The following is a 27,069-nucleotide window of genomic DNA, read 5'->3' as shown; positions in this document are numbered from 1 at the left end:
CATAGGAATTGGTATAACAAGAAAGTGAAACGTGTCTCCACATGGGTAGTTAAGCGTTTATTGTGCATTCTTTCGCCATAAGGGCGAAGGAACGAATGCTATAGCAACAAATTGTAGTGTCACGCGAAGAACGGCAAGCAGCTCGAAACTTGCAGCGCGCTCTAAAGCAGAAAGGGCGCACGAAAAGAACATACACTGGACGAGCGCGAACTTACAACTGTCACAATTCTCTGTGTGTGAGCATCGCGCTCCTTTCGGAAACGCGGCCGCTGCAGCGAGCAAAGTGATCTTCGTGCTCTCTCTAACGTGAACGCAAACTTGTGGGGAAAGCACAAGACGTACAAACCGCCCCCATCACGAGATAAGCACGAGCGCACGAAATACACCCCCTGTAGATGCGCGCTCGCATCGCAGCGCGCGGGTCGACGACCTTTAAAGCGCGCCCTCCGCGCCCGTCGCGCCATCTCGCTAGTGATAACAAGAACACGAAGAAGCCACCGAGTTCTGAGCACGGCCAACGGCAAATTTGTGTATACAAATAGCTCACCGTTAGTAACGGGAAGAACGTGCGCTCTATGGCCGTGTGGTTTCGCACCGCGCGCTGCGGAGCAAGAGGTCGTTACTCCGGCTCCGGGCAACGGAACTTTTTCTTCTAGTTTTTTTCTTTGCCATCTGTTAGTGTATATTTTATAACGTCATATCCATGACAAAAATACGTCAGCGGAGCCATGGTGGACCCCGGCATAAAACACTGTCGTGTTAAAAAATTTAGGCCAATAACGGACGCTACGGTAAGGCTTTATTCACCGCTGTAAAAGCGAACAAAGAAATTGAAGGTTACGTTGTAACACGCGCAATCAATACGTACGGAAGCGACAATTTTCTTACAGGCGTGAGGGAAGGAAAAGACTTCGTTTACACAATTTCAACACAGCACAGATATGAATGAAATAAACTACGATGCTTAAAAGCGATATACACGCAACGGAAACGCAATGATCAAGAAATATTTTATTATCGTCTTGTGCAATGGAAGTTGATTGAGTCTTTAAAAAATAGTTTTTTTATACTGAGTAAGTTTTCATTTCTACTGGTACTCGCTTCCATATTTTTGCTCGGTGGTACTTCAATAAGCATCGGTCGTAGCTATTCCTAGTGATTGATAATTTAGTGCTTACATTTGCAGAACTTTGAGTGCTCCTGCTCGGGAGTAGGATCAGGTGTTTAGGGATGTCGTCATTGCTTCGAATAATGTCGTTGAATGTGACGAAATATTTTCATTTCCCATTCTAACATAAATTATAATATACTCAAGTCAATTACACGAGCTTGGGGATTGTGCATGCACATTTTGGAATGTCATTAAGAGCGCAGCTGTTTTGTGTGTTTTGTACACCCTGTATAACAAACAACGAGAGTGTTTTAAAAGTTGACTTCATTCGCTGTAGTATGTCATGTGACACTGAAACATAGGAAAGTTTATTACATTTAATACAGAAATTGCGAAACAAGTCCCGGTTCTCAGCACTGTGATGTTCATGCTAGTTTAGAATGAAAGTTCGCTATGCGCTGTTTCCGGTTTAAATTACACTCTGGCGACCTCACGCAGTCCAAAGAGCTTTTACATTCCTCGACATCTAAAAAAAGTCACAGTTTCACCACAAGGGCTAAGCAATGAATGCGATAGCAACAAATTGTAGTGGTATACGAAGTAAGGCTGGCAGCTCACTGTTTTGTATCCGATCTCGCGTAACTACAAAACGCTGGTGTAAGAGAATACGGCCGCTCCAGGCAGAGATGCTCTCCACATAGTCACTTCGCGTTGAGAGCGCAGCACGTAGAAGGGTTTACTAGCCGCCCGCTGTGATGGCTGTCAAGATAGCGCGTGCGCCAGCGTTCCCGACCGCACCCTTAGATTCAAAGTTCAAAGTTGCGCTGCTCGCGCGACCCCCCCCTCCCCCCTCCGAGCGACGGAGGGTGCATGCGTCTTTTCTTTTCATGCTCGTTAAAGAAGGGCGTGGCGTTTCCTGTCTGCTTAGATGGCAGGCTTCCCGAGCAGGGTGATATCATCGCATGCACCCTCCGTACGACGGAAATGGGCCGGCCCGTTTGATCACTACTTAAGCCGCGTTCGTCAGCCCCGCTCGCGTGCTTTTACCCGCGGTAGAACATAAGATGTGCGGGGGGATCTCATCAATTCGGGCTACATACGAGAGGGACATGACGGCGATGGCGACGGCGACGGCAAAAACCCGTCGAGACTGTCCAAATAATTGCTAAAGCAATAACATTACGGCAGCTTCGCACTAGCGGTGCCAAGCCTGAAGGAAGAGAGGAGCCGGGGCGGCCTTCCTTGCTTCCCTTTATTTTACGCTTCCTTTCTTCCTCTCTTTCTCTCTATCTTTTCTATCTCTTTATTGTCTCTGTTTCTCTTTCTTTCTTTTTCTCCCGGTCTATTTCCCTATATGGCTTTGTGGCTCTTTCTTTTTTTCACTTTCTTTTCTTTCTTTCTCTCTCACTCTCTCTCTATTTCCTTCTCTCACTTTCTCTGTTTCTCTTTCTTTCTCCTTCTGTCTTGCCCTTTGTCTTTTCTGCCTCTTTTTTTGTGTCTGCTTCTTTCTGTCTCACTCGCTTTCTCTGTCTTTCTATCTTTTTCCTTTATTCCCTTTCTTTCTTACTATTTCTCTCTTTCTCTTTCTTTCTATCCTTTTGTTTCCCTCTCTCTTTCTCTCATTTTCTTTCTCTCTCTCTGTACTCGTTCTCACGCCTGTCTGAGTTATTTTAACCCACGCCGGACAAATAGGCGCAGTGGGAGAGCGCGCGCCGGGCGCACATGTTCGGGGAGCCAAGCAGAAGATGAAGAAGACGATGAGAGCGCGCGCCAGCCAGTTGTTGCGTTCGACGTGCTAGAAAGGTAGAGGCCATTCATGATGATGATAGTTTATGCGAACGCGTAACGGCATAACGAAAAGCGCAGCAGCTCAGCTGTAAAGCTGTAAAAACCCTGCCTCAGGTGTGCCTCGAAGGGGAGATTAAAGACAAAAAGAAGTTGATAATAATTATCGGGGTTTCACGTCCCAAAAGCATGAAATTTTATGATAGACGCCGTAGTGGAGGGCTCCGGAAATCTGGACCCCCTGAGATTCTTTAACATGTATCTAGATCTAAGCACACGGGCCCCTAGCATTTCGCCGCCATCGAAATGCGGCACGAATTTGATCCCGTGACCTTCGGGTCAGTAGAAAAGTACCATAACCACTAGATGACCGTGGCGGATTAAAAACAAGTTGATTTTGAATTATTACGTCTCCGCTACGCACTGAAAGCAAAGCCGCTCTTACTGAGCGAGCTTAGTGAAACAGAAATGGCGCATACACAAAAGGCAAGTGACGAAAACACCTTCAATTTCCCGTACCAGCTTGTTGAGACGTCACTCTTTTTGGGTGTTTCCTCGTACCAAGTTCATTTTTCTTATCAATAAAGATATACTGTATCGCGTATTAATAGAGCCAAGGAATAAACTTGGCAAGTTACAGAAACTTTGTTACGTCCGAGCGATCAAAGCACGAAAAAAAAATTAAAGAATGTTTTGACCTTTGCGATGTCACACTTACGTAGTGGCTTTATAGTTACGTCGACGAGTTAAAAAAATAAATCAATCAAATTTTCACCCATATTTTTAGTCCGGGAAAGCACATCGCAAGATCAACATGCCTATCTCATTGAGTTTCAACAATGCCTACCTCATTAAATTTCACAGCGAAGATGTATAAGGCTAGGCAAAACGAAAATTCGTCCATCCCATATAAGTAAAAACCCCTAGGGATTGTGTCACGGAAATTGGGCAAGCCTCAATACTCACTACTAGTCCGCTAATAATCAAGAACGAACACACGAGCGGCAAACACCAATTTGGAGATTTCTGGACAGACGCAAACAATAATTGAGAAAGGCTTTAGTGAACCTTCAGGATTAACCCAGTGATAAACACCGCGGAAGCGCGTTTCAGATTCGCTGTTTTACCGTCTGTGCGGAGTGATTGGGCCGTAATTTATTTTTCGTATATTTTTGCGCCACACCCCTCACAGGAAGTGCCGAAATTCAAACACCAATGTAGGAAAAGAAAGCGTGTGTCTTAGAATAGCGTAAACTTCACACATGTAGGCTATAGTGGGCTATAGTCGAGCCGTAAGTGTGCTTATAAGTAATGACAATCACCAAGCGCCAGAACTTGCTGATGATCATCTGTATTGGAGTTAAAGGTTGTTTTTGCCGCGTTCCGGGGTTTTTATAGGTTACTAAAAAAAATGTTCCTGTTTGTTCAGTGCCTCGCTGCGTACGCCGTGATTGCTCTACCGTTTCGCTAACCCGGCAGCTTGTAGGACATCGCGGAAGTTGGTATACAACCAACATCGCCTCTGAGATTTCTGGTGAGTCATGTTATGCAGTGCAGGTTTGACAATTTTGAGCTAACGAGAGCAATGCATACACTGGGCGTTCACGATCACGTCTGCCAAAATTTGCAACGCTACGCGCCGCGGAAATGGGTCAAATTTCAAGGTGAACGCTGCTTGCCGTTCCTCTCGCGGGCGCGCGCCCAGAGTATGAGGGGATGAAGTACATGAGAAAATGGCCCTACGTAGATGGTAGTGCTGTGACGTCGCTCCTCTACGTAGACGACTGTGCTCTGACGTCGCCAACAGTAGCACGTGACACTGCGATAATTATTTGACATGACATGTGTAGTCTGTGTAATTTGTTGCTTAAATAGATTAATAAAACTTGAGAGAAATAATGAGACACACAGAAGGAATGTGTGCGTCTTTTTCCTTTTTTTTTTTCGTGAATTGCAGCGAGATGCGGGACTAATGTGCCTTCGTTTGCCATGCGTTCGTGTCCCCGCGGTTAGCGCATCGAGAAGACGCCAGCCCTAAAAACGAAAGTAATGTTCTGGCACGTTCGAGCGGTCATTATGCTCATTTATTCTACCACGTCCAAGTAAACGTTAATGCGGCACTGGCTCATGATACCGCCACTCTCGTGCCCGTACAAATTTAATGTCGCAACTTTCATGCCCGTCCCGCATAAACAGGCAGTACACCACAGAGAACGCCGACACAACGCCCACGGCGGCTACATAAAAAAAAAAAAATGGTAGCGGCCGTGCAACGCCGCTTGCGTGCTCGGGGTAGCTCGGGCTCCTCTTGCGCACGTGACCATACACGCGCATGACGTGTTCACGCGTATGTCTCAAGTGAAGAGGGCAGGGAAGGAATTTGGCTTGCGTAGGCTACACGGGGCGAGTGGCAAGGGTTTGAAATTCGCCTCCTCGCATCATGGTTTCGCGCCGCTACAAATTATTGTTTTTCTGAGCTCGTAATGAACCGATCTGAAAAATTCTTGCGGCATACTGCTCTTCATTCGGCACACAACAACTTCCAGCGTCTAACTAAAATAGGCAATGTGGCCTGGTGAGGGGCCCTTTAAAGGTCGCGCCGCAGTAAATCTAGATAATCGAGGCGTAACTTAGTTTATGCAGCTTTATAAAGCAAAAGAAAGAAAGAAAGAAAGAAAGGAAGAGAGAAAGAAAGAAAGAAAGAAATAAATAAATAAAGAAAGAAAGAAAGAAAGAAAGGAAGAGAGAAAGAAAGAAAGAAAGAAAGAATAAATAAATAAAGAAAGAAAGAAAGAAAGAAAGAGAGAAAGAAAGAGAGAAAGAAAGAAAGAAAGAAAGAAATAAGAAAGAAAGAAAGAAAGAAAGGAAGAGAGAAAGAAAGAAAGAAAGAAGGAAGAAAGAAAGAAAGAAAGAAAGAAAGAAAGAAAGAGAGAAAGAAAGAAAGAAAGAAAGAAAGAAAGGAAGAGAGAAAGAAAGAAAGAAAGAAAGAAAGAAAGAAAGAAAGAAAGAAAGAAAGGAAGAAAGAAAGAAAGAAAGAAAGAAAGAAAGAATAAATAAAGAAAGAAAGAAAGAAAGAAAGAAAGAAAGAAAGAAAGAAAGAAAGAAAGAAAGAAAGAAAGAAAGAAAGAAAGAAAGAAAGAAAGAAAGAAAGAAAGGCACGCAGGGTCCCTTATGCATCCGCCTCAGTCGACTCGAAGACGAAAGCCATCTTTTTTTTCCTCTCAGTCGACCCAATGAACCTCCGAAAGCTTTCGGCACATAACGTGTTTTTGCAATGCTTCCAGGATCGGAGGCATTGTAAGTTTTCTGCGCCTCACCTTGTTTTGCATTGCCTCCGCGATCTGCCCACGTTTGACCGAGCAATGATGTCATATGACGATGTCATCATGTGACGTCACGTTATGTGACGCCACAGTGACGCTATGGTGGCGTCACAAATTTTGGAGCTCTGTGACGTCGTATGATCACGTCATCGCGCGATGATTATTTTTTGCATCACTCGTGTTGACGCCGTCGACGCGGGACGCCGGTCAATTTTCGCTTTTGAAGAGGCATCTAAGGCTTTCGGCCTAACATGTTATTGTGGAGTCGTAGTTTGTATTTGTTGCAGGAAAGTTATAGCGCTGGTTTTTGAAATTAACGAAATGAAGGCAAGCTTTTCCACGATGAAAAGTAATATGCGAGAAGGGCAAATTATCTCGCAAACAATGCGCAGGCTTCTCAATGCAAGCTCGGGTAGGAGTGCGAAGCATATATCGTTACGTCGCAATGCGTAAAAACAAGCTTGCGTTCTGTCATATTTACAGGCACAACGAAAACGACTGGGCCCATTGCTTCGTCGTCCTCTTCATCACGGCCATAACATGGTAGCTTGTCCTTTATCGGTAATAACTGTTCTGTACCAATGTAGCTGTGTTTGCGTCAGCAAATTTTGTGTGCAGCTGTTTCATCGGTGCAGCAGTTGAATTGTCTGCCGTCCACTTCGTTGAACAAGTAACGAATGATTGTAACTATGAGGTGGAAATAACGAGAACACAGTGGACAACGCTTCAGGCGTTGGGATATGTAAGACGTTCGAATCGACACGTGAGGCGCGCTCGTGCGCACAGCGCGAACACTGACGCCCACGCTTCGTCATCTTCGGAGGAGACACGCACGTAATAATTCTACGGCTTAGACGAAGGATTTCTATCTGCTGGTAGTTGTACAGTAACCATACGGTAAGTACCTGCATGCGACCTCTAATAGGTTGTTGACTCAGAAAGGCAGACTCTGTGTTCTATGTGAAGTTGGGTGTAATGCATTTGCATGCTATGAACATTTGTGTAGTCTATGCCGTAAGAGTCATTCACAAGTAATTCTCTTTAAACCTGCTTGGTCGTTTGCTACGTGCCACCGTGTTGAATGCTGTTTCGATCTCGACAGCCCTCTTCGTTGCTGAAGTTTCACCTCGAGTTCTGGTATAACTTCGTCGCTAACTGTAGGATACACATTATATAAGTTTCATTTTTTTTAAACAAGAACGTGAAGCTTATAGTGAATGAATCCATAATACTAGCGAACACAGCACTATAGATTATGCTGAACGACACAGGGCAAATATGATGTTCTGTGCAGTCTATAGTTTGTGTTCGCTAATATCATGGTTTCATCGAGTGAGTACCAACTAGCGGAGATAGGTGCATTAAAGACTTGTACAGTACTCACAGATTGAACTAGGATAATTTAGGGCTATGTAATTCACATGTTTTCGTTTCTACAGTATTCATTTTGGCTCATATCGGCGTAATTTTGACTTGAACGCGTAGATCATAGCACACATCATGTTTAAAGAACAGATTCGTCGTGACGTGACGTTGTTATCTCGAGCAAGTGCGCATACAAGTCGTTATACTAAAAGTTTTGATGCTGCGTTTGAATCCGCGAGTACTGTACTTCATGCTCGCGTTGCTTGATTCACGTCGTGTCTTGAGAAGATCAAGATGACGCCGAAGTTCTTGACGTGACGTTTGTTTTGCAAGTACCATTGCTGTAGAGGTGTAAACACCGTGATGCGCGGCCACTGCGTCATGAAACCTATACGATTTTCGATGTATGTCTCGCCACAGTTTGTTTTCACACCCTAAAGAGCGCTGTAGCCGAACTTCCGGTCACCGCGTCATGCGGGAGAGTCATGTGACCAGAACGGAAACGTCGTTTATTACATTCTTGGTAGAGATCGAAAATCCTTGACAAGGGAATGTCATAACATTTCGACCAGTGGTCCTGTCTCGCCTTCTTCACGGCGCAGGTTACCCCCCCCCCTCCCCACTCCCTCTTCCTCCTCGTGTCACGGGCCAATCACTGACACTGGCAAAATAACGATAATTGTGCAACGCCTGGCAGGACCTCTGACTTTCATTCGAATTTTGGTGGTGGTATGACGCCATATGTGACGTTTCTGCTCTAGTCACGTGACTCTCCGGCATGTGACGGCGACCGTAAATTTCGCTACAGCGCTCTTTATGGTATAGAAACACGCTTCTCCTTTGTATATGTTAAACGAGAGCTATTTCGAGAGATGCCGCTAGTGTTATGCCTCATCAGTTTTGCATCGAACAAGACGTAGAAGCAAGGCTCGGCTAGCCATCAGTTCTCGCGGCTAAAAAGCGCGTTTTAACAATAGCGTGGGATCGTATTTACGTGCGTAATGAACATTCGCGGAAAAAGAAACCAACACGAGGCAATGAACTCAAGAAAAGCAGCTTGGGCTGGTTTATTATTTACGTGAGTGGAGTAGCGCACACTTGGACATGGACGGAGTAAGCGAGACGAGACAAGCGCTTGTGTCGTCTTGCTTATTCCGCCCCTGTCTAAGTGTGCGCGCCATTCCACTTACGAGACAATGGCTTGGCTATAAGAGCAAAAGAGTGGCAAGTTGGGCGAGTTGGTAATGATCCATTATGTAACTGCGCAAAAAAGGGACGGTGACACAAGAGGAGAGGAAAGCACAAACAGGCGCAGTCTCTCCTCTTGTGTCACAGTCCGTTTATTGCGCAGTTACATAATGGATCTATAAGAGCAATCTTTATTAGAATCCTTTCACATTCATCTTTGCATCCTCTTGTAGCTTCCTTGCTTGCGCATCTGTCTATATCTAGTAACGTGGTCGCTCGAAGAAACTAGCAAAAAGTATGAGCACGCCGTTGAAGGAAGATTAGTGTATGGTCATGCATGGCTAAGATAGCAAAGCGTTAGGAAGCGATAGGATAGGTAAGCGATAGGAAAGCGCGGTGAGCGAGTGGAAGCGTAGTCGGGCAGGTTTATACCTGGTAAATTCATGCACCCCTAGTTCGCGAAGCATGATGTCGACGATTGTGCGCCGGTGATATTGATCAATAAACACGTAATATGTATCCCTTTGAATAAAACATGTTAGGCGTGCTTGCAGGAGCAGCCACGTTACTTTACGAACCTGTACGTGAAGTTAATCTCTCGTCAATGAAGAAAACGCAATCGCATAAGTTTTTTTCCTCTCTCCTTTTTTTTTACATTTCTTTTTCACACGGTACAGTCGTGACATGGTTCACGTCCGAGGGTTAACACCCCATTACCACCACCAGAGTTGGCAAAAGCAGCATTCCTGTCATCGCGGCCCGGCGACGAGGTGCGGCGTAAGTGCGCGGAACTGTCATCAATAAGGGGCGCCCGTGTTCTTGTACATAGCTTCGACGATGGTAGTAGAGACGACCGCGTGCGACTCGCAACAACAGCGGTCTCCAACGATGAAAGAGCAACCGAACGTTCAGTGCGGAACGGCGGGTCGCGACGACCTTTCTTGTTCAGACAGCTCAGTTGTCGCGCACGGCGCGGCCTGTAAGGACGGTCGATCCAACCATCGCCGGCCCTCTGCCGTCAAGAGCAGCCGATGCAGCTCGCAGTGGGCAGGCCACATGGGCCACAGGCCGTTAGCTCGTGGCCCGTGCCACCGCGTGCGGCACCCAGAGCGGGCGAACCAGTGCGCCGCCACGGCAGCAGCGATGCAGCCGGTGCGCGGCGGCCACTGGACCATCAAGCTGCCCTCGTCCGACTTCCTCCTGGCCGCCGCCGGGGCAGCGCCCTCTAGACCCGCCGCCGTCGCCGCCATTTCCGCAAAGGTTGCGGGAGCCAAGACCGCGGTTGCTGCTGCGGCTGTGACAGTCACTATCGAGTCGCCGCCGCCGCCACACCAGACGTCACAGCCGCAGCAGCCACCGGCGCATCACCACCACCAGCAGTGGCCTGTGCAGAACTACATGCAGCTTGTGTGCCGCGACAAGCGAGCCTCTGCCTCGCAGCCGCCGCAGCAGTTGCAGCCACGCCACAAGCAGTCTTCGACCCGGCTGGCGGACGTGGTGGCGGCGGGCGCCTTCTACACGGCGACGTCCTACTGGCCGCAACAGCAGCAGCCCGAAGACTCCTACCTCCTGCACCGCACGGCCGACCAACGTGTTTACCAGCAGGTGAATATTTACTCGCTGCGTCGCGATCTTCATCTTCCTCCTCTTCCACTTAACCGCGCGTCGACGTATTGTGAACCGGTTTGCCTCGCGCTGTCCATTTTGTGCGCATATACCAATGCGAAGTTCTTGTTGGATTTTTTCCCTTCATTAATATTTTTTTTTGGTGGCGTTGTTTTTTCGGTTTTACTAATTTTCCCACTCATGTATAGACATTTTGTTCGGCATTGAATAGTCGAGAGAGCTGTGTTCGATAGAAGAATAATTTATTGTAAAAATGAAACGAATTTCTTGATACGATCCAGAAGACAATCTTTTAAAAACAACATCTGTGATTGACACAGACCGCATTTTTAAAATCGCACAATCGCTTCTCGATGCGAAATGCCGCCTTCAACTCAGCACGATACGCATTGTAAAGGCATGCACGCTGTTCAGTGCGCGGAAAAAAGAATCGATTCGCGTAGTTTTACACTGCCAATTCAATAATCTGAGGTTACTCATAGACGATAATCTAAGCACGCTTCCAGCATTTCATTTCATGCCGTCCGTAAGAATGCACCACCCGCGTTCTCTGATCGAACGAGCGACCACGTGCGCAGGAGCGGACGTGCCATTTAGCCACTAATTAATCAATTACTAAGCTTTTACGTCCTAAACCACGATATGATGGAGGCATGGCGCAGCAAGGGACTCCATATTGATACTGGCCAGCTGGTGTGCTTTAAAGGGACACTAAAGGTCAATAATAAGTCGACGTGCATTGTTCAAATAGATAAAAGAGGATGCTTGGCCGTGTTGGTACGACATGGCGGAAAGAAAACGGCGTAAAAGACTGAGCACAAGAAAAGGAAAGACACAAAGAGCAGCGCTGTTTGTGTCTCCCTTTTTCTTGTGCTCCGTCTTTCGCGCTGTTTTCTTTCCTCTATGCTGAAACAGCGTTGAAAGAACCACGCAGTGCTTGCGTCGATCCAAGTAAATGCTTAGTTTGAAAGAAAATCGCGTTTTAGTGGTTCGCATACCGTTAGAGCAATTCAAACCGCCCGCCTCCGAGAACGGCCTTCTGACGTAGCATATCTGCCATGGCCGCACTGCCTGACAACCGGCACAGCGGAGCACAGCCTGGCGAAAAACGGAACTTGCGTGCTTCTGAATAGTAACGTCAAGTTCTTTTTTGCGTGAATCAAACTAAAATGCGAAGATTTCATTTTATTCCGTCTTGTAATGCCATGAAACCTTCTTTTCCTTTCATGGGTAGTTTGAGTAGTTGCGATTAATTCTACCGAGCCCTTGACGCCGTACTTCGTCATCGGGCTTGTATTCCAAAATGTCCCACTTCTGGTGCAATACTTGTCCTACATTTACCTCAATTTCTCGATTACTAAATCGCTGATGTGCATAATAATCGACGCTTTAGACGTTATTAAATATTTACCTTTCACTCTCACATAAAATGTTATTTGTCTTTAGTGTCACTTTAACGTCCACCTGAATATAAGCACGCGGGTGTTGTTGCATTCGGCCTCCAGCTGAGCCATGCAATCGACTCGAGGGCTCGAGCACGCGAAAAGCTGGGCTTCTTTGGTGTTTGTACTCGTGCTCACGCCGCCACAGTGGTCTTCGTTGACGCGACGTCATTGCAGCAAGCGCCGCCGCTGACGCTGTGCGCAGAAAGACAAGAAAATATCTATTAAAATGTGTATCTATTTTTGTAATTGATCCATAGCTGAAAGTATACAGTTGAAGCCGCACCACCACGAAACTATAGCCGCCTAATTATGGTAAGGCAGCACTAGACAACGAATACACAAGGCACGAGAAGAAAATACACGGTCTCGTTCATTCTGTGTTCGTTGTCTAGCGCTGCCCTAATATAATTATAAAGCCAAACCAACTTGCCCACCTATCCGTTACAGCCGGATAGTTGTGTATGCGCTGAGAATAACCGGACAACACTATTTTGCTAGAGTCTACGCAAGATGCCTCTTGATTCGCCTATGTTATAGTACGGTTGAGGAAGGCCTCTTGCACATGTTCGGTCAAAAATTATCATCGACATCTTGGACGCCAAAGCCTATAGGGAACCCAAGCTCAAGTTTGCGGCGCGACGACAGCGCCGCGCCAGCCGCGCTGCGGCTCTGTCGGAAAAACACTGAACCGTCGCGCGGCCGACTCAGCCTCTTTCACGGTAGCGGTAGCGCACGTGCGCTCGCGTTCTTCTCTCGGTGCGGGTAACTGTGGGGCCGTCAGCTCGGCACGTTGAACCGAGAGGCTTGCTGTGCGAAGCTGCGCATTTCCACGATGGCAGAAGCGACCCCGCGGAAGCGCAAGCGTGGTCCGAAGTATTGCGGTTTAGTGGCCAGCCACAACAGTGCAGACAAGGCACACGATTCACGTGTTAAACTGTATCGGTTCCCGGGCGTGTCGCACGAGAAATAAAGGCGGCAAGCGTGGATAGCTGACAGCGTTGTCTCGCCTTCTATTTTGGCTGTCGGGGCGCATGCACGCAGCGACTACAGTAATGATTACTCGCTGTCTTCTCGCATTGTTAAAGTCCAGTTACGGTTGTAGGTGAAGCAACTTTGTGTTTTGATACCCCGTGCTCGTGAGACCTACCCGTCGTTGTTGAACGTTCACATTCGCGTTATACCTTTAGCGTTGCGCGGTTGGTTGAATTCAACTGAACTCCGCACATTATCAGAAGTTCGGCGCCTGCATTTCACGCGTCGGGAAGGCTGCTTTATCACGCCGGAACGGACGTCTGTGCATTTTCAGCAAGCTTTGACATCGTTCTGCAGGTTTGCTTTGTTTTTGTCACTTTATTGGGGTGATATATATTTAAGCCGCTAAATATAACTGGCACTTCATACATGCTTTGCAATTGCAACCTTGAATTAACCACCTTCTGACTTTGTGCGATTTTCTAGCCGCGTTCACGCAACAGGTTTTATACGCCTGTCAAGTCGGTATCATAAAAAGAGACTGCAAGCATGACGCGAGAGCCGAAAAAACGAGGCGAGCAGTTCATCTTGCTTCACAGTGGTTGAAGCTCAGCTAGCTGCCTCGCGTCTTAATCGGCGGGTGATTCTCCAGCGGCACGGAGGACTTGACTCAAACCTTCTTAGGAAGCAGTGCCATGGCCGTATAATCTTTTTTTCGCACGCCGCAAACGTTTGTTCACGAAAGTACACGGCTGCTACTGCAAGCATGCCATATCAAAACAACAATAATATGATTCGTAGTCCACGCCGCAGAACATCGATAGCGTGTACGGCTTCATTTCGGAGTGCATGTGGACCATTATTCATCTTTAACGTGACAGAATGAGACTTACCTCGAGGTATACGTCCTACACGGTGTAATCGCGACTTGGGAAATGCATTTCGCTTTGAGTCGGGCGTGGTTGTCGTCGATCGTCTGCTCTTCACCGTTAACGTGATTGACGAGCTTTCCTCATTTTATCAAGTTCGCTTTGCGGAAGTGCCAGTCAAGCTTGAAGATCCTTTTGAAGCCGCACTGCACGCGGTACATTGTGAGACGCCGCAAGTGCACCGCGAGAGCTCTGCACGTGCACGGAAGCGAGCGGCAACGCGGTGGCGAGAAAGGAAAGCGCTCGCTGATCACGCCCCAGTTTCTCTTTTTCTGCCAGAGATGACGCTGCCTGTCAAGAGCAGCAGCGCCGCTAAGCGTTGCTTGGGAAGCCTATTACAAAGAGTGCGTGCAAACAGTCCACGAAGGCGTGTTGTGTCGCACGCATCGGAGCGTTGTGGGAAAAAGACAAGGTTGCGAAGCTTTTTTCGAAGTACTTAGATTCCAAGAGGCCGCGTTCGATGAGCTGCCATTTCGATGCGATAGAAATTACATATATACTCTAGGTGCAGGTTTGCTGTCGCAGCGAGGTTCCGTTATAAAGTCCAGGGGCGGAAACATCACTTTGCGCGTTGTATGTTATATGATAGCGAGTTAACGCGTTCGAGGTAAGCCGACGACCGCGGCTCAAGAGGCTCAAGGCTCCGGCCGTATTGCGTTGAGCGAAAGGCTCATGGGGAAGGGGGGGGGGGTCGTGGTTTTGGATGTGGGGATGAGGAGGGCTGCCTGCCCTCCTCAAGCGACAGACAGCACGAGGGTCGCTTCCCTCGCTGCAGCGACCGCGTTTCCTTACGCCAGTAGCTTGTTGAGTTACGCCTTGTCGTATGCTAAACGTGAGCCTCGCTTCGTACCACATTCCAATTTATTGCTTTTCCATTCGCTACTTCGTCCTTGTGGCGAGAGTGCGACTTTTTTGCTATACACTAATCTCAGTTATGTACTTCTTTCTTAAACGTCCAACAAAGCAGCAAGTGTACACTTCTATAATGACACATTTCACGTCCGCATTAATGGCCGATTCGTATTGCAACATGCCATCATATGCAATCTACCGGCCTTGGCATGTAAATCCTTGGGTAGTAGAAAACTTGCCTGGTCTGGCTCTTGGAAGGACGTGAACAGGTATGAACCAAATTACTTCTTTTATACTCTGATGCCCGTAATAATGACTATGCCGCACGTATCGTTATGCCTAATCTACTTCGATCAGGTCGCACCGTACGCGTCGTGGCGCGACATGCGCCCCAAGATAGGCTGCGTGCCCATCAGAGAAACCACGTGTGCCGACGGTGACGGTCACCACGAGCCCAGCGACCACCATGACGGCGGGTACACGCATCAGGGCCAGTTGCAGTCCTTCCTCGCCTACCAACACCAGGAGCACCATCCGGCGCAGAACTGGGACCAGGAGAGCTACCTGCCTTACCAGGACGCTGTGCCCGGTATCAATGGACAGGTACGTACGGAAACCAATATTGAGGCGAAAGCCTTAGATGCCTCACCAAACGCGAAAATTCCCCGTCGGTGGCGTCATCTTCAACACGACCGAAGCAAGCAATGGTCATCACGTGATGACGTAACCAATGACGTCACCATGGCATCACATGAGGACGTCATAACATGACACTGCCGCTTGGTTAGTGGAGGGCTGATCAAGGAGGCAGTGCAAAATCCTGTGAGGTGCACAAAGCTTGCAGTGCCTCCGATCCAGGAGGCAGTGCGAAACCACGTCAGATGCAAAAGCTTTCAAAAGGGCCTGGGGAGGATCATGACATCGACCGAGAAGGGAAATAAGATGGCTTTCGAGTCGTCTTAGGTGAATGAATAAAGGACTCTGAGTTTTACAGCGAAAGCTGTTATGAGATCACAACTGCTAAATTTTGTGGCGTAGTTGTCCGCCGCCGGTGTCCGCAACCACTATCGCGCGAAACGAGAGAAAAAAAAAAAGGAAAAGCTATCCAGGATCGGAAGGGCGGTCGAGGGGCCTGAATTTTTGCATGCGTGTATATACACGCATACGTCAAACTATAGTGAACTAGAATGTACTGCGGTTCATTGGTGTCAAGAACAGCAAACCAGCCAGCATTAGATACAGCTTCTAACAACGATTTGTTATAGAAACCAGAGTGTAAGAGCTGGAATAAGAATAGTGGGCAGATGTGTAGTGCGCGAGATGGACGTGAGATGGACAACAAATGATTAGACAATGCATGATCGATTAGTGCTGGAGCCGCCAAGAAGAGCAAGCAGGGATATTAATAAGACATTCGTAACTAAAACCATGAAAACAAGATGAATAACTCGCACTGTACAGGGATGAGTCCATTAATTTATGTATATAACCCAAGCTTATAATATATTTTTTTGTTATCTGAAGATAACCTTGCCGTTATTTATTCGGGAGAAACATAACAATCTGAACCTGAGGAAGGAAGTAATCGGTAAAGGCAACCAAAGATGAAATTTCTGTTATCGATGTTAGATTATATATAATTCCAACGAAACTGATTCGCAGTTTTGAATATTTAACGTGAGGTAGTGTCTTTGTTTAGCGGGATACTCGACAACATACAGGCAGCTGCTCCACCATGGTCCGAGCGAGAAAATGCAATAGAACACTCCGGTACTTGTAAAGTTACCGAATTGTAGCCGCCGACGAAGCGATTTGCGAGATTCGGGCAGCCGCGCTGTAGTGAACTACTGCGCTGAGTGACACGCGCCGCGCGGCCGCTCCGCTGGGCCTAGGAAAATAAAGTCCCTGAAACTTCGTAAAGTAGCGACACTTTCCTCCTCCGCTCGCGTTCCTCCTCGTTCTCCTCTCCTTCGCACTCTCTTTTCGAGCATGGCGCCACCTACCTTGCTCTTGCGTAGCAGACGACGCTTCGCGAAGGGAGCGCGCGCTTGCCAGGCGGCGCGCTTTAAGCATTCGCACTAGCCGTGTAGATCTTTGTATCCTTTTTTTTAATTTTATGTCGTTTAGGAGATGTTAGGACACGTTTGTAAAGGACATGTGTGATGTTGAACGTTAATGTCCCGCTCTACATGAAGCCTTTTGAAACCTATACATTGTACACGTCGTCCTCGCGAGGCGAATTCGCCGCGCATACCAATGACGCACTGAGGCTGCCAGTACGCACTAGAGGTAGCCGTTCCGAAGTATCGGTTGGGTAAATATAGTTAACGCCGCTATACGTGCCTGTATCATGTAACACTGCACACTGCAATACAAAAGGGCGTATTTGAGACGTCTCTTTCCTACAAAACAATATCCAGCATCTGGCTCACTTGTTTTATTCTTTTTCACCAAATCTCTGCGCTCGCTATTTTCTGTTAACTGTTTAGCAACCTCACAAAAAGGGCGTGCTATGGGGCGTATTTCTGTCCCGAAACAATAACTATCAATCTCGCGTGCCTTTCCTTGCATTATCGCCGGGCGCGCCGTACTTTCAGGTCACGAATGACGTGCGTGTTAATAAAAAGCATCCTTGATAGGAAAGTGCCGAGCGCCGAGTTTTCAAGAAAGGAAGCGCAAACTAGCCAGAGGACGGTTATTGGTGAGGGGCAAGAAGACTTCACAAAAGGTGCGGACAGTTTTTAGAGTGGAAGAAACACATGGGCAATGGGTGTTGGCTGTATTAGGAGTGCCGACTATTATTTATTTAGAAAATGACTGTCGTGCAAGCAGCAGCTCGGAGCTTCATTGAAAGAAGAATGCGCCAGAAGGCGTACATCATTTCTAGTCGACACATTTAGACAGCGTTGGTTGATTCGTTAAGAGATTAGACGCACCAACCATAGTGCGCAAGTGTGCCTCGTAGACGTACTTGACATACGAACTATACTCGCTGCTCAATGAACGAGCAAGCGAACGAATAAACTAGCCTGCCACCGTAAACGTTTCCCTCGCGAGAGCTCCACTCGCGGATATTAATATCATTCGGGGTTTTACGTCCCACTACCACGATATGATTATGAGAGACGCCGTAGTGGAGGGCTCTGGAAATTTTGACCATCTGATGTTCTTTAACGAAAACTGAAATCGCACGGCACACTGGCTTCAAGCTATTCGCCTCTGTCGAAATGTGACCGCCGAGGTCGACCGCGACCTTCGGGTCAGTAGCCGAGCAACGCAACATCTGCTCCACCGCGGCGGAAAGCCACTCGCGGATATAAACCTCCACACGAAACGCACGTAAACCTTCGCGCTAAATAACACGTGTACGTGAGGTTCCTAAACGATGAATGCACCTGCGACTCGGTTGGACACGCACGCTTTGCCTACCTACCTTTTATCGCAAGTCCACCGGCGGATCTGTCGGCGTCAAAGAGCCAGAGAAAGCTATTTGCTTTGGGGAAAAAAAAAACAGAAAAAAACGAGCACGCAACAAAAACAGAGAGTACCACACCTAATGTGAGCTTTCACACGGTAACTGTGTTTCTTCAAAAGAACTGCGCCGAATCTCTGAAGTTTCGCAATCATATTTTCGAAAAAAAAAACACTTAGTACAGACCCCGCAGAAGCAGCAATAAAACGTGTGAGGAAAAGCGACGTACTGCCCAAATAACTGAGACGTGTCTGCGGCGTTATAGCACGCAGCGATTTGCGCGAACCTCGACGAGTACTTATAGTGAGAGGATAGCAACTTACATCGCATAGTCGCGTCGAAAACGTCGGCCGAAAGTTCTATCTCCCGATTCGGTGTAACCAAGCCTTCCTTCGCAACTCGTTGCGCTTCCCGGACGGTATCATAAACAGCTTTTTGCCTTCACTTGATTTGTTTCGGCATCCGAAAGCGCAGCAGAAGCCCATGGCAACCAACCGTGACGTCGGTCTTGTGTGCAAGGTATCTCGGAGCACAACGCACGCGGAATGGAAAGCGCGTATCCATAAAACACATGCGCTGAGAACCAGCGAACCCGCGCTTCGAGAGCGAAGATGGCAGTCGCGAGCGACTGTAAACAAACGAATGCTCCGAGCGGTCCCACGTGACTGCAGTTGGCCAATGCCGACGCGGCGTCAGCCTCGGAGAGGGCAGAGGGGGGAGAAAAGAGAGGAGGCGCGCTTTCATGCACGTATGTCGCTACTTTACGAAGTTTCAGGGACTTTATAGGAAAAGGCGCAGTGGCGCCACGAGAAATCCTAGCGGCGGTCCGTGGCGTTTCGGACCGCCGAGAGCGGCGGCCCGGCCTGCCGGCCGTGCCACTAGAGTATATTCTAGTTCACTATACGTCACACACACACGCACGAACATAAAATATGGTGGAACCCTCCCCCCACTTCCTCCCCCCCCCAAAAAAAAAATTCTGGCTACGCTACGCCTACAACTTGAAATATCTGAAGGAAAGCTTCTTGTAGTAAAGAAATGTCACACTGTCTGAACGCTGGCTCCAGCCATAGGCTGGCGCTGCCCTTTTTCGCCCATTGTTTGCACGCTCGGTAATCGCTGTGGTGCGTCCGCGGCCTCGGGAGATCGTAAGCCACGCTCTGCCAGGTTTAGTTGAACACGACATCTCGAGATAGCGACACCGGCACTGCTGCTGCTTAAATCGATCGTACTATAGAAAAAAAAAGACCATAAGTTAAAATGCGCCGTTGGAGACAATTCAAAATTTTGAACTAGCCGCTAACAGATATGCATTGTTTAGCTACCACAACATTCTGTGACTCCTTTTCGCATTGAAGGTACTATTAAATTCAATCAATAAATAAATTGAATTTATCGTCTTTTTTTCCATAGTAAGGTCGATTTATTTCAAGTAGCATTCTGCCAATATAAAAAACTTTTTTTCGAGCTTGGTGGCGCACCGGTCAACACCCCGTTTAAGAGGACGCTCATAGCATTTGTCCATCGATCCACACGTTTACGTCGCAACGTGAGTGTTCGTACGTTCGGGCTTTCTTTTTTTAAAAAAAAAAGCTTGTATGATTCGCGGGAGGCACAGGGTGACGGCGACGCACCCGCCTACGGAGGCGGCGCCTTGGCCGGGGTCGACGACGCCGACGTGCTTCGCGACGAGCAGGACGAAGTCGTGGCCCTGCTGGCTGAGATTGACGAGCGCCACGAGAAGCACCTGGCCTTCGAGCGGGTGCTCCAGGAGCAGGAGCCCAACTTCTGGAGGCACAGGTACAGTTCGTCTACCTTGGTGCAAATACGTGTCGCGTTTCAACCATATGTACTGTATACGGGCGCCGTTTTCACATCTTCAGGCGAACCAAATACTAAACACAAAACTGTACATTTATATATTAAAGCTGGAAAGCTTCCCTCAACGTGAGACAAAGTAAGTATCCTTTTACCATAAGTATGCCCCGCACGAGCTATGGCAACCACAAGTCAAGTTATACTATTCTAAGCACCTTAAAACATGTTCCCCTCAATTTTATGTGAGGCAATCTCACGTACTAAATTCAGAAAGGCTGTGAAATATCTTCTTCTCGCCGACGTGTCGAGTTACGTTGCTGCAGTAGACTGCGCCATTGCTGCGCAAGTGAGTTCCAAAGGGTCACCAAATTTCGCTAAGGTGTTTTAAAGCATGTCACGCGGAAAAATCCTTTTGCTTTGTTTATTCTGTGGCTGTGCCACAGCCATCTTGTGCCGAGCCATCTTGCTCTTGCTATTATGCGTAGGTTGGCTGAGTCCATCAGGGACCTGTCGTGCCTTTAGTCATGTCCACTATGAGGCCCAGGAAGACGCCTTCCTGAGACTCTTCCACCTACTTTCTACAGGGCGTTCTGATTAACCTCCACAAATTCGCCGATGGTAATTTCCGACCAAACTGACGCTACGCAAGGCAGGAGGCTTAACGTTATACAACAAAGGCTTTCGAAGCACATTCAAGCAACGAGAGATACTTAAGGTTAACCAAGAAGGATTTCCTAGCATATTTCAATCAACAAGACATCGTTGCAACAGAAGCAACATTCAACAACTACACATTAATGCTGCCGTTGCCACAATGTCGTACCGTAACGAGGTTTAAGTAGGGAATTTCAGCACAACAAGGCTTCCTGCGTGCGTGTAGATTTTGTTCTAATAACGCGGAAAAACAACTAACACATAACTTATTTTCCTCATACAGGTGGCGGGCGCAGGCTCAGTTTCCGTCTCAGCACTTGCTGTTGCCGCAACAAGTCATCCATGCAGCCGGCCCATCCGACTCGGTGGAAGTCTTCGTGGACGGCGGCGTCTGGCGTTCGGTCTCCGATAATGGCCTCTTCGACCGCAGCGATCGCAGGCTCTGCCCACCTTTGCGGGTGATACAACGGCGGGCGTCCTCCGTCTTCTTCCAACGGTTCCTTGCCGACGACATAATCATTTCCAGGGCTGCCCGTACAACCGGCTTGCCAACGGCGCCTCCATCGAGAGCTAAGAGTCCGATCCACGACCCTGTCGTCGCTGTGGCGACTAGCGCTGCTCCGGAAAAGGACAGTCCCGAGCCGACAACCACCGCCGCTGATGTGAGCGCTCCGAGTGAGGGCGATAAGCAGAATGGCCTCGAACAGAAGTTTGGCGAGGAAGCTGGCGGAAGCAAGGAGGGCAAGGCGAGTCCCTTCGTCGTTCCTCGCCTTCCGTACGTCCAGGCTAAGGAGGCTGCGTGCGCTCTGCCGGTGACGAGGAACCAGCCGCCGCATGCGCAGAGGCAAGAGCCTGCGGATGCGATCCATCAACAGCGTAAGGCCCCCAACGACTACAGGCGATCCACGTACCCGCGACGCGAGTACCACAGCACGCGCCGGTACAGCGAGCACGACCACTCAACGCCGCCGCCTTCCTCCCTGGACAGGGCGCCGGTAGCCGGCAGGCAGTTCAAGACGAATGACGGCGGCCGTTACCCGCCCAATGGCCAGTGCCGAGAGGCCTCTAACAACCGACCACCAGAAAACCACAACCACCATCACCACCACTTCAACGGCGGCGCTGTTTATGCGAAGGGCCAGCAGCAGTCCGGCAGAGGCGGATGCCACTCGGCGAACCGGAACCGGAACCGTCCCAGCAATAACAATAACAACCGGCAGTGCAACGGCGCCAACCAGTGGAACAAGGAAAGGGTGAGGCAGGACACCTGTCCGGACGTTGTCAATCGCGGAGGATTCGTCGGCCACGGCGGTTCGCTGCCTTACTGCTGCCGCAGCGTTGGTGGAGGAGGTTCCAGGGTTTCCAGCCCAGCGAACGCGTCGGCCGCAGCGACTCCACCACCGTCGCATCGCGGACGTCGTTACAACAACAAGCAGGGTGCTGGCGGAGGATGTGGACACCAGCAACAAGCTCAGCGCCAGTACTCGGCCGCGAGACCCGCTCCTCAACAGGTGTCTCCCACCTCCCGTGATATGCAGTCCGCCGGCGGTAGGTCTGCCGTGGACAACAACAATGGCGCCAGACATCAACCCAACAGGAAGACAAACGGGGATGCCTCGTCTCGCAAGCCCCGGAGGCAGCAACCGCACCAGCAGCAGCGAGCCGACTACAACCATCCGCGCTGCGCCAGTAGCAGAGCCGCCGAGCTGACGCCCGCCACGTCACCCGCACAGCTCTCGCGCTCGTCCTGCGAAAGTGCGCCCCCGGGATGCGACAGCGGCGATGCTGCCCCGGCAGACTGCGCCGATGGCGACCTCTCGGGCGATGGCTTGGACCGAGCTTCCTCCATGTCTCTGAGAATGTTCTGGGAGCGTACCAACCTTACCATCTTTCGCCGACGATCATCGCAGTAAAATATCACCTTGCATCAGCAGAACACATCGAAGCCTCGAACATTGCGGGGTCGTTCGTTTCGCCCGCCCCAGCTCGGCACGACATGCTGAAACATAACGAGCCACCCGGCAGGATCCATCGAAAACTTCCGATTGTTGCCCCGCGTGCCCTATCTTTTGCTGAAGCCGCGGCACTCCTAGCTTCGGAAAGATGCTTTTGCCGCCCACAAGTGGCTCCGCTCCGCTGGCCTTGACGAAACGGACAGCCAAGAAGAGAGCGAACGCGAGGGTTTGCCGAACTGCATAACTTGTACATATTTTTTTTTTTGCTTTTATGTGGACTTGCTCCACCAACGTTGTGTGTGAAAGTGATTTTATTTTTCATTAAAGCTTGTTTACTTAGCGCAACAACCTTTGCGTGAAACTTCCTCCTTCGCAACAGAAAGTTCTTAGCTTGTCTCGATGAACATGTGGCCCTTGTTTTTAGGAACACACAAACCTTCAGGAGGCTTTTCAAAGGGAGATGCTTATATGTACGTACCGTCTGTTTCCTAGTCTCATCGAAAGGAGATAACTGCACATATCATACGAAGAGCCATCTGTAGTTTATGCTTCCATTTGTAGTATCTCTTCGGGCGATGCTTGGGGCAGTTGGGAATGCACTTCCTGCTGCTTATTCTACGGCACTTCATGCTATATAGCACTCTCAAAGGCTTTCTCGACGCCCCTGTGGTTGTCGCCCTTGTATCACCATTGACCAGAATAGAACCTTCGATAATGCTCTAACGACCAACCAGAATTGGTAACACATGAGCGACCATGATAAAACGCAAGACGACAAGGTGGTAAAGAACAGCGTCTCTCCTGCGCAAGTAGCCGTTGTGAGCGGTAGCGTACTACCACTCGCGACCACTGCCACTCGCGTTTAAGTTCATACTTCAATAGTTAGTACGAACATTGTCTGACAGACGAGTCGGTCGATTCACGATACTGAAGTACATTAGCAAAATGCGTTAACTGTACAAGCAATCTGCTAACCGTCTGTCGAAAAGAGAGGCTACCCTTGGCCTAATTTCAAATACGGCGGTGGTGGTAACAACTTTAAATAGAGAACTCCTGCAAATTCGTGGCCTGGTCCTAGGCCACCCCAGAGGAGGTCTGAGGAGGGCGACATAATTATCTAATGTTCACAAAAGGACTGCGTTGTGAGATAAGACGATATGGAGGTAATAGCAGTTGGAATAGTGGTACCAATACTGTAACAACTAACACTAACACTCATATAAAAGGATTAAAAAGAAAAGAAACAAACTAAAAACAACAAGAAGATATGCCAATTTGATTATACAAAGAATAACTGTTGCAAGACGAGTTAAAGACTCGCTGCTCGTAACAGAGGGAGGCAGATCGATCCATTAGGTGGTCTCCAATAAAAAACTAAATAAATCGAAAAAAAGTGTATGAAAGCATCTCTGTTGAATTAGTGTAGCTAGGTGTTTTTAGCGCCTGTCACTAAGTAGAGATTTTGCAATATAACGGAATGTTTCTATTTTTCATTGGTTGCACAGTGACTGACATATATTTACACACGCCAATTTAGACCTTTCTATGGTAAGTAAATCAGCCTTCTTTAATGATTTAGTGAGAACATCACTTATGGTTGTAATTATTGAACTTTCAGCTCGTTTGAACTCTCTTGAGGTTTTTTTTGGTCTGTTTTTAAAAGGGGTCTACAACACTTTTCCAAGTAGCCAAGGAATAAATTCACTAAAGGGATTTATTCTCTCACGATTCGAACGCCGCAAAAAATTTTTAGAATGCGTCCAGTACGACAGACAGACAGACAAACAACTTTATTGTGGTCCTGAGAGGCAAGGCAGCGGGCCAACTAGGTAGGCCCCCACCCAGCCGTTGGCTAGTCCCATGTCGAAACAGAGAGGCCATGCCTCTCCGCTCTTTCACGAGCCCTCTGGACAGCCTGAAGCTGGACGTCTTGTCTGGGGTCTGTGATTGCCGTCGTCCAGTCTTCTTCTCTTTTAAAATCCTGTAACGCAGTGCACTGCCAGAGCATGTGACTCAAGGAGTCAAATTCACCACAATCTGGGCAAAGTGGATCAATATCCCAATGAAGCATGCCCAGAAAGCCCCTAGAGGGGTAAGACCCCGTCTGCAGCATGCGGAGCGTGCTCGCTTGTGATCTGTGGAGCTTATAATAGGGAAAGGGAAAAGTCTGTCGCTCTCCTCTGTAATGAGATGTTATCTCGTGAAAAGTAACGAGAGGATCACTTTGGACGATCTCTCCCGAACTCACCCGAGAGGCCACCCCGTCGCGGCTTGTGAAACCTCGCGCACGGTCGTGGGCTATCTCGTTTGGGTTCAGGTGACCCCGCAGTACGTCTGGTCCCATGTGAGCGGGAAACCAGACTATGTGGTGAATAGTGTCTGAGGGAGGTTTGCTGCGGAGAATTCTGGCTGCCTCTGTGGCTATCAATCCCGATGCGAGCCTTGAAGAAGACAAGTCCACTTGTCGAAACGTTGGCTCGAGCATCCACCCCCTGTTTTACGGATTTTTTCATCGCAGCTTCCATCTTCCACTTCCTGCCGTTTTTTGGATTTCAACCTCTGAGTGGTTTAGGGGCTCTTTAAAGGGCCACTCACCAGGCCACAGAGCAAGTTTTAGTTAGACGCTGTAAGTTGTTGTGTGCCAAATGAGGAGCAGTATGACGCAAGAATTTTTAAATCGGTTCATTACGAGCTCAGAAAAATAATAACTTGTAGCGGCGCGAAACCATGGTGCCAGAAGGCGAGTTTCAAACCCTTGCCACTCGCCCCGTTAAGCCTTCGCAAGCCAAATCCCTTCCCTGCCCTCTTCACTTGACACATACGCATGAACACGTCATGCGCATGCATGGTCACGTGCGCATGACGTGCCCGAGCCAGCCCGAGCACGCGAGCGGCATTGCACGGCCGCTACCTTTTTGTTTTATGTAGCGGCCGTGGGCGTTGTGTCGGCGTTCTCTGTGGTGTACTGCCTGTTTCTGCGGGACGGGCATGAAAGTTGCGACATTTGTACGGGCACGAGAGTGGCGGTATCATGAGCCTGTGCCGCATTAACGTTTATTTAGACGCTGTAGAATAAATTAGCATAATGAGTACTCAAACGAGCCAAAACATTACTTTCCTTTCCAGGGCTGGCGTCTGCTCGATGCGCTCACCGCGGGGACACGAACGCATGCGAAACGGATGCACATTAGCCCCGCATCTCGCTGCAATTCACGGGAAAAAATGAAAAAGACGCACACATTCTCTTTGTGTGTCTTAATAGGGAGTTTTAGCTTGAACGTATACTTCTTTACGTTACCGTGTTACCGGATACCGGATGGAATCTGCGCATGTGCGAACCTTTACGGAACGTAAAATACTCGCCGGATAGGCTTTACGTTCACGGCCCTATCTCGCAAATCAACTTTCGTTCGTAGCTACTCGCGATATCCGCTTCGCGGAGACTCCAGCCGCCGAGTCAAAATAAGCCGAAGTGCGAGTGCCACTTACGATCACCTTATTTCAGCCGGATTACCGAGGCTAGAGCGACCTAGAATACCGAATCCGCAAACGTAAGAGGCCTAAAGACGCTGACAAACTGGATAGGTGGCGCCATCTAGCGGCGCCAAGGTGTACCAGACAAGCACAAAATTGTTATTGCAGAAACATCGGGCATTCTACTTCCTATATAAATGCCTTGCAGCGGCATAATTACGAATGAGTTGCTGTTTTAATCATTTTCCCCCCTCCATAACATTAAGCGAAAACAAACGTGTCCATGATTGTGGTTGCACGAAGCGTCACAAGATGTCGATGCGCTCAGCGCGGGGACACGAACGCATGCGAAACGGATGCACATTAGCCCCGCATCTCGCTGCAATTCACGGGAAAAAATGAAAAAGACGCACACATTCTCTTTGTGTGTCTTAATAGTAATTAATACCAAGTAATAGTAATTAATACCAAGTGACTGGCTACGTGGCAAAGTAATCCTGCTCCCGAAAAGGGGGGGGGGGAGACCCCGGCCTCCTACGAGACTACAGGCCACTCACAATCACAAGTGTAGTGTACCGTGTGTTCGCACAAGTTCTCAAAGTCTGGATGACTACGTGGGCCGAAGAGGGTGGTCACCTCACGGAGTTACAGAACGGTTTTCGACGAGACCGACGGCTGGAGGACAACCTTTTTGTCCTGACCCAATGTATAGAGGTTGCACGAAAGGAGGAACGGGGGCTGATTGGCTGCTTCCTAGATGTGTCAAAGGCCTATGACAGTGTACCACACGAGCTATTACTACAGCACCTAGAGGCACTTGGGATGCCGCCCACATGGACTGGATTGCTCGGACGCCTGTATAGAGATAGCTCTGTTGTGGCCACCCTAAACGGAGCCTACTCAAGTGAGGTGAGGGTGGGCAAGGGATTAAAACAAGGCTGCCCTCTTTCACCCTTACTCTATAAGTTGTATACCGCCGGTGTAGAGCGCACAATACTAGCCTCTGGGGTGGGCTTTGTGGTGGAGCGCATAAGTGATGGGCTCAAGGAACAGCAAACCCTGCCGGGACTCGTATTCGCTGATGACATTGTGCTGCTGGC

At 48.7% G+C, this 27,069-nt stretch overlaps 1 protein-coding gene across 1 annotated transcript; it reads left to right on the top strand.

Moving 5' to 3' along the window:
- The first annotated feature begins 9,481 nt into the window (after positions 1 to 9,481).
- LOC119383572 (uncharacterized) lies at positions 9,482 to 22,836 on the top strand. The gene is made up of 4 exons (XM_037651802.2): positions 9,482 to 10,377; positions 14,954 to 15,199; positions 19,687 to 19,868; positions 20,824 to 22,836. The coding sequence occupies exons 1-4, from the start codon at positions 9,610 to 9,612 to the stop codon at positions 22,451 to 22,453; spliced, it is 2,826 nt and encodes a 941-aa protein (XP_037507730.1). The 5' UTR covers positions 9,482 to 9,609; the 3' UTR covers positions 22,454 to 22,836.
- Positions 22,837 to 27,069: the final 4,233 nt, after the last annotated feature.

Source organism: Rhipicephalus sanguineus, chromosome 2 (genome assembly GCF_013339695.2).
Source record: "Rhipicephalus sanguineus isolate Rsan-2018 chromosome 2, BIME_Rsan_1.4, whole genome shotgun sequence".
Classification (NCBI taxonomy): domain Eukaryota; kingdom Metazoa; phylum Arthropoda; class Arachnida; order Ixodida; family Ixodidae; genus Rhipicephalus; species Rhipicephalus sanguineus.
The sequence above is the reverse complement of the archived record's forward strand: the minus strand, read 5'-3'. Positions and strand labels throughout refer to the sequence as shown.

Bases quoted from the DNA above. Each gene is read 5' to 3' on its own strand.
- LOC119383572 (XM_037651802.2), top strand. From the start codon at position 9,610: ATGGTAGTAGAGACGACCGCGTGCGACTCGCAACAACAGCGGTCTCCA. The intron at 10,378-14,953 runs GTGAATATTTAC...TACTTCGATCAG, and splicing joins ACCAACGTGTTTACCAGCAG to GTCGCACCGTACGCGTCGTG. The intron at 15,200-19,686 runs GTACGTACGGAA...CGGGAGGCACAG, and splicing joins TGCCCGGTATCAATGGACAG to GGTGACGGCGACGCACCCGC.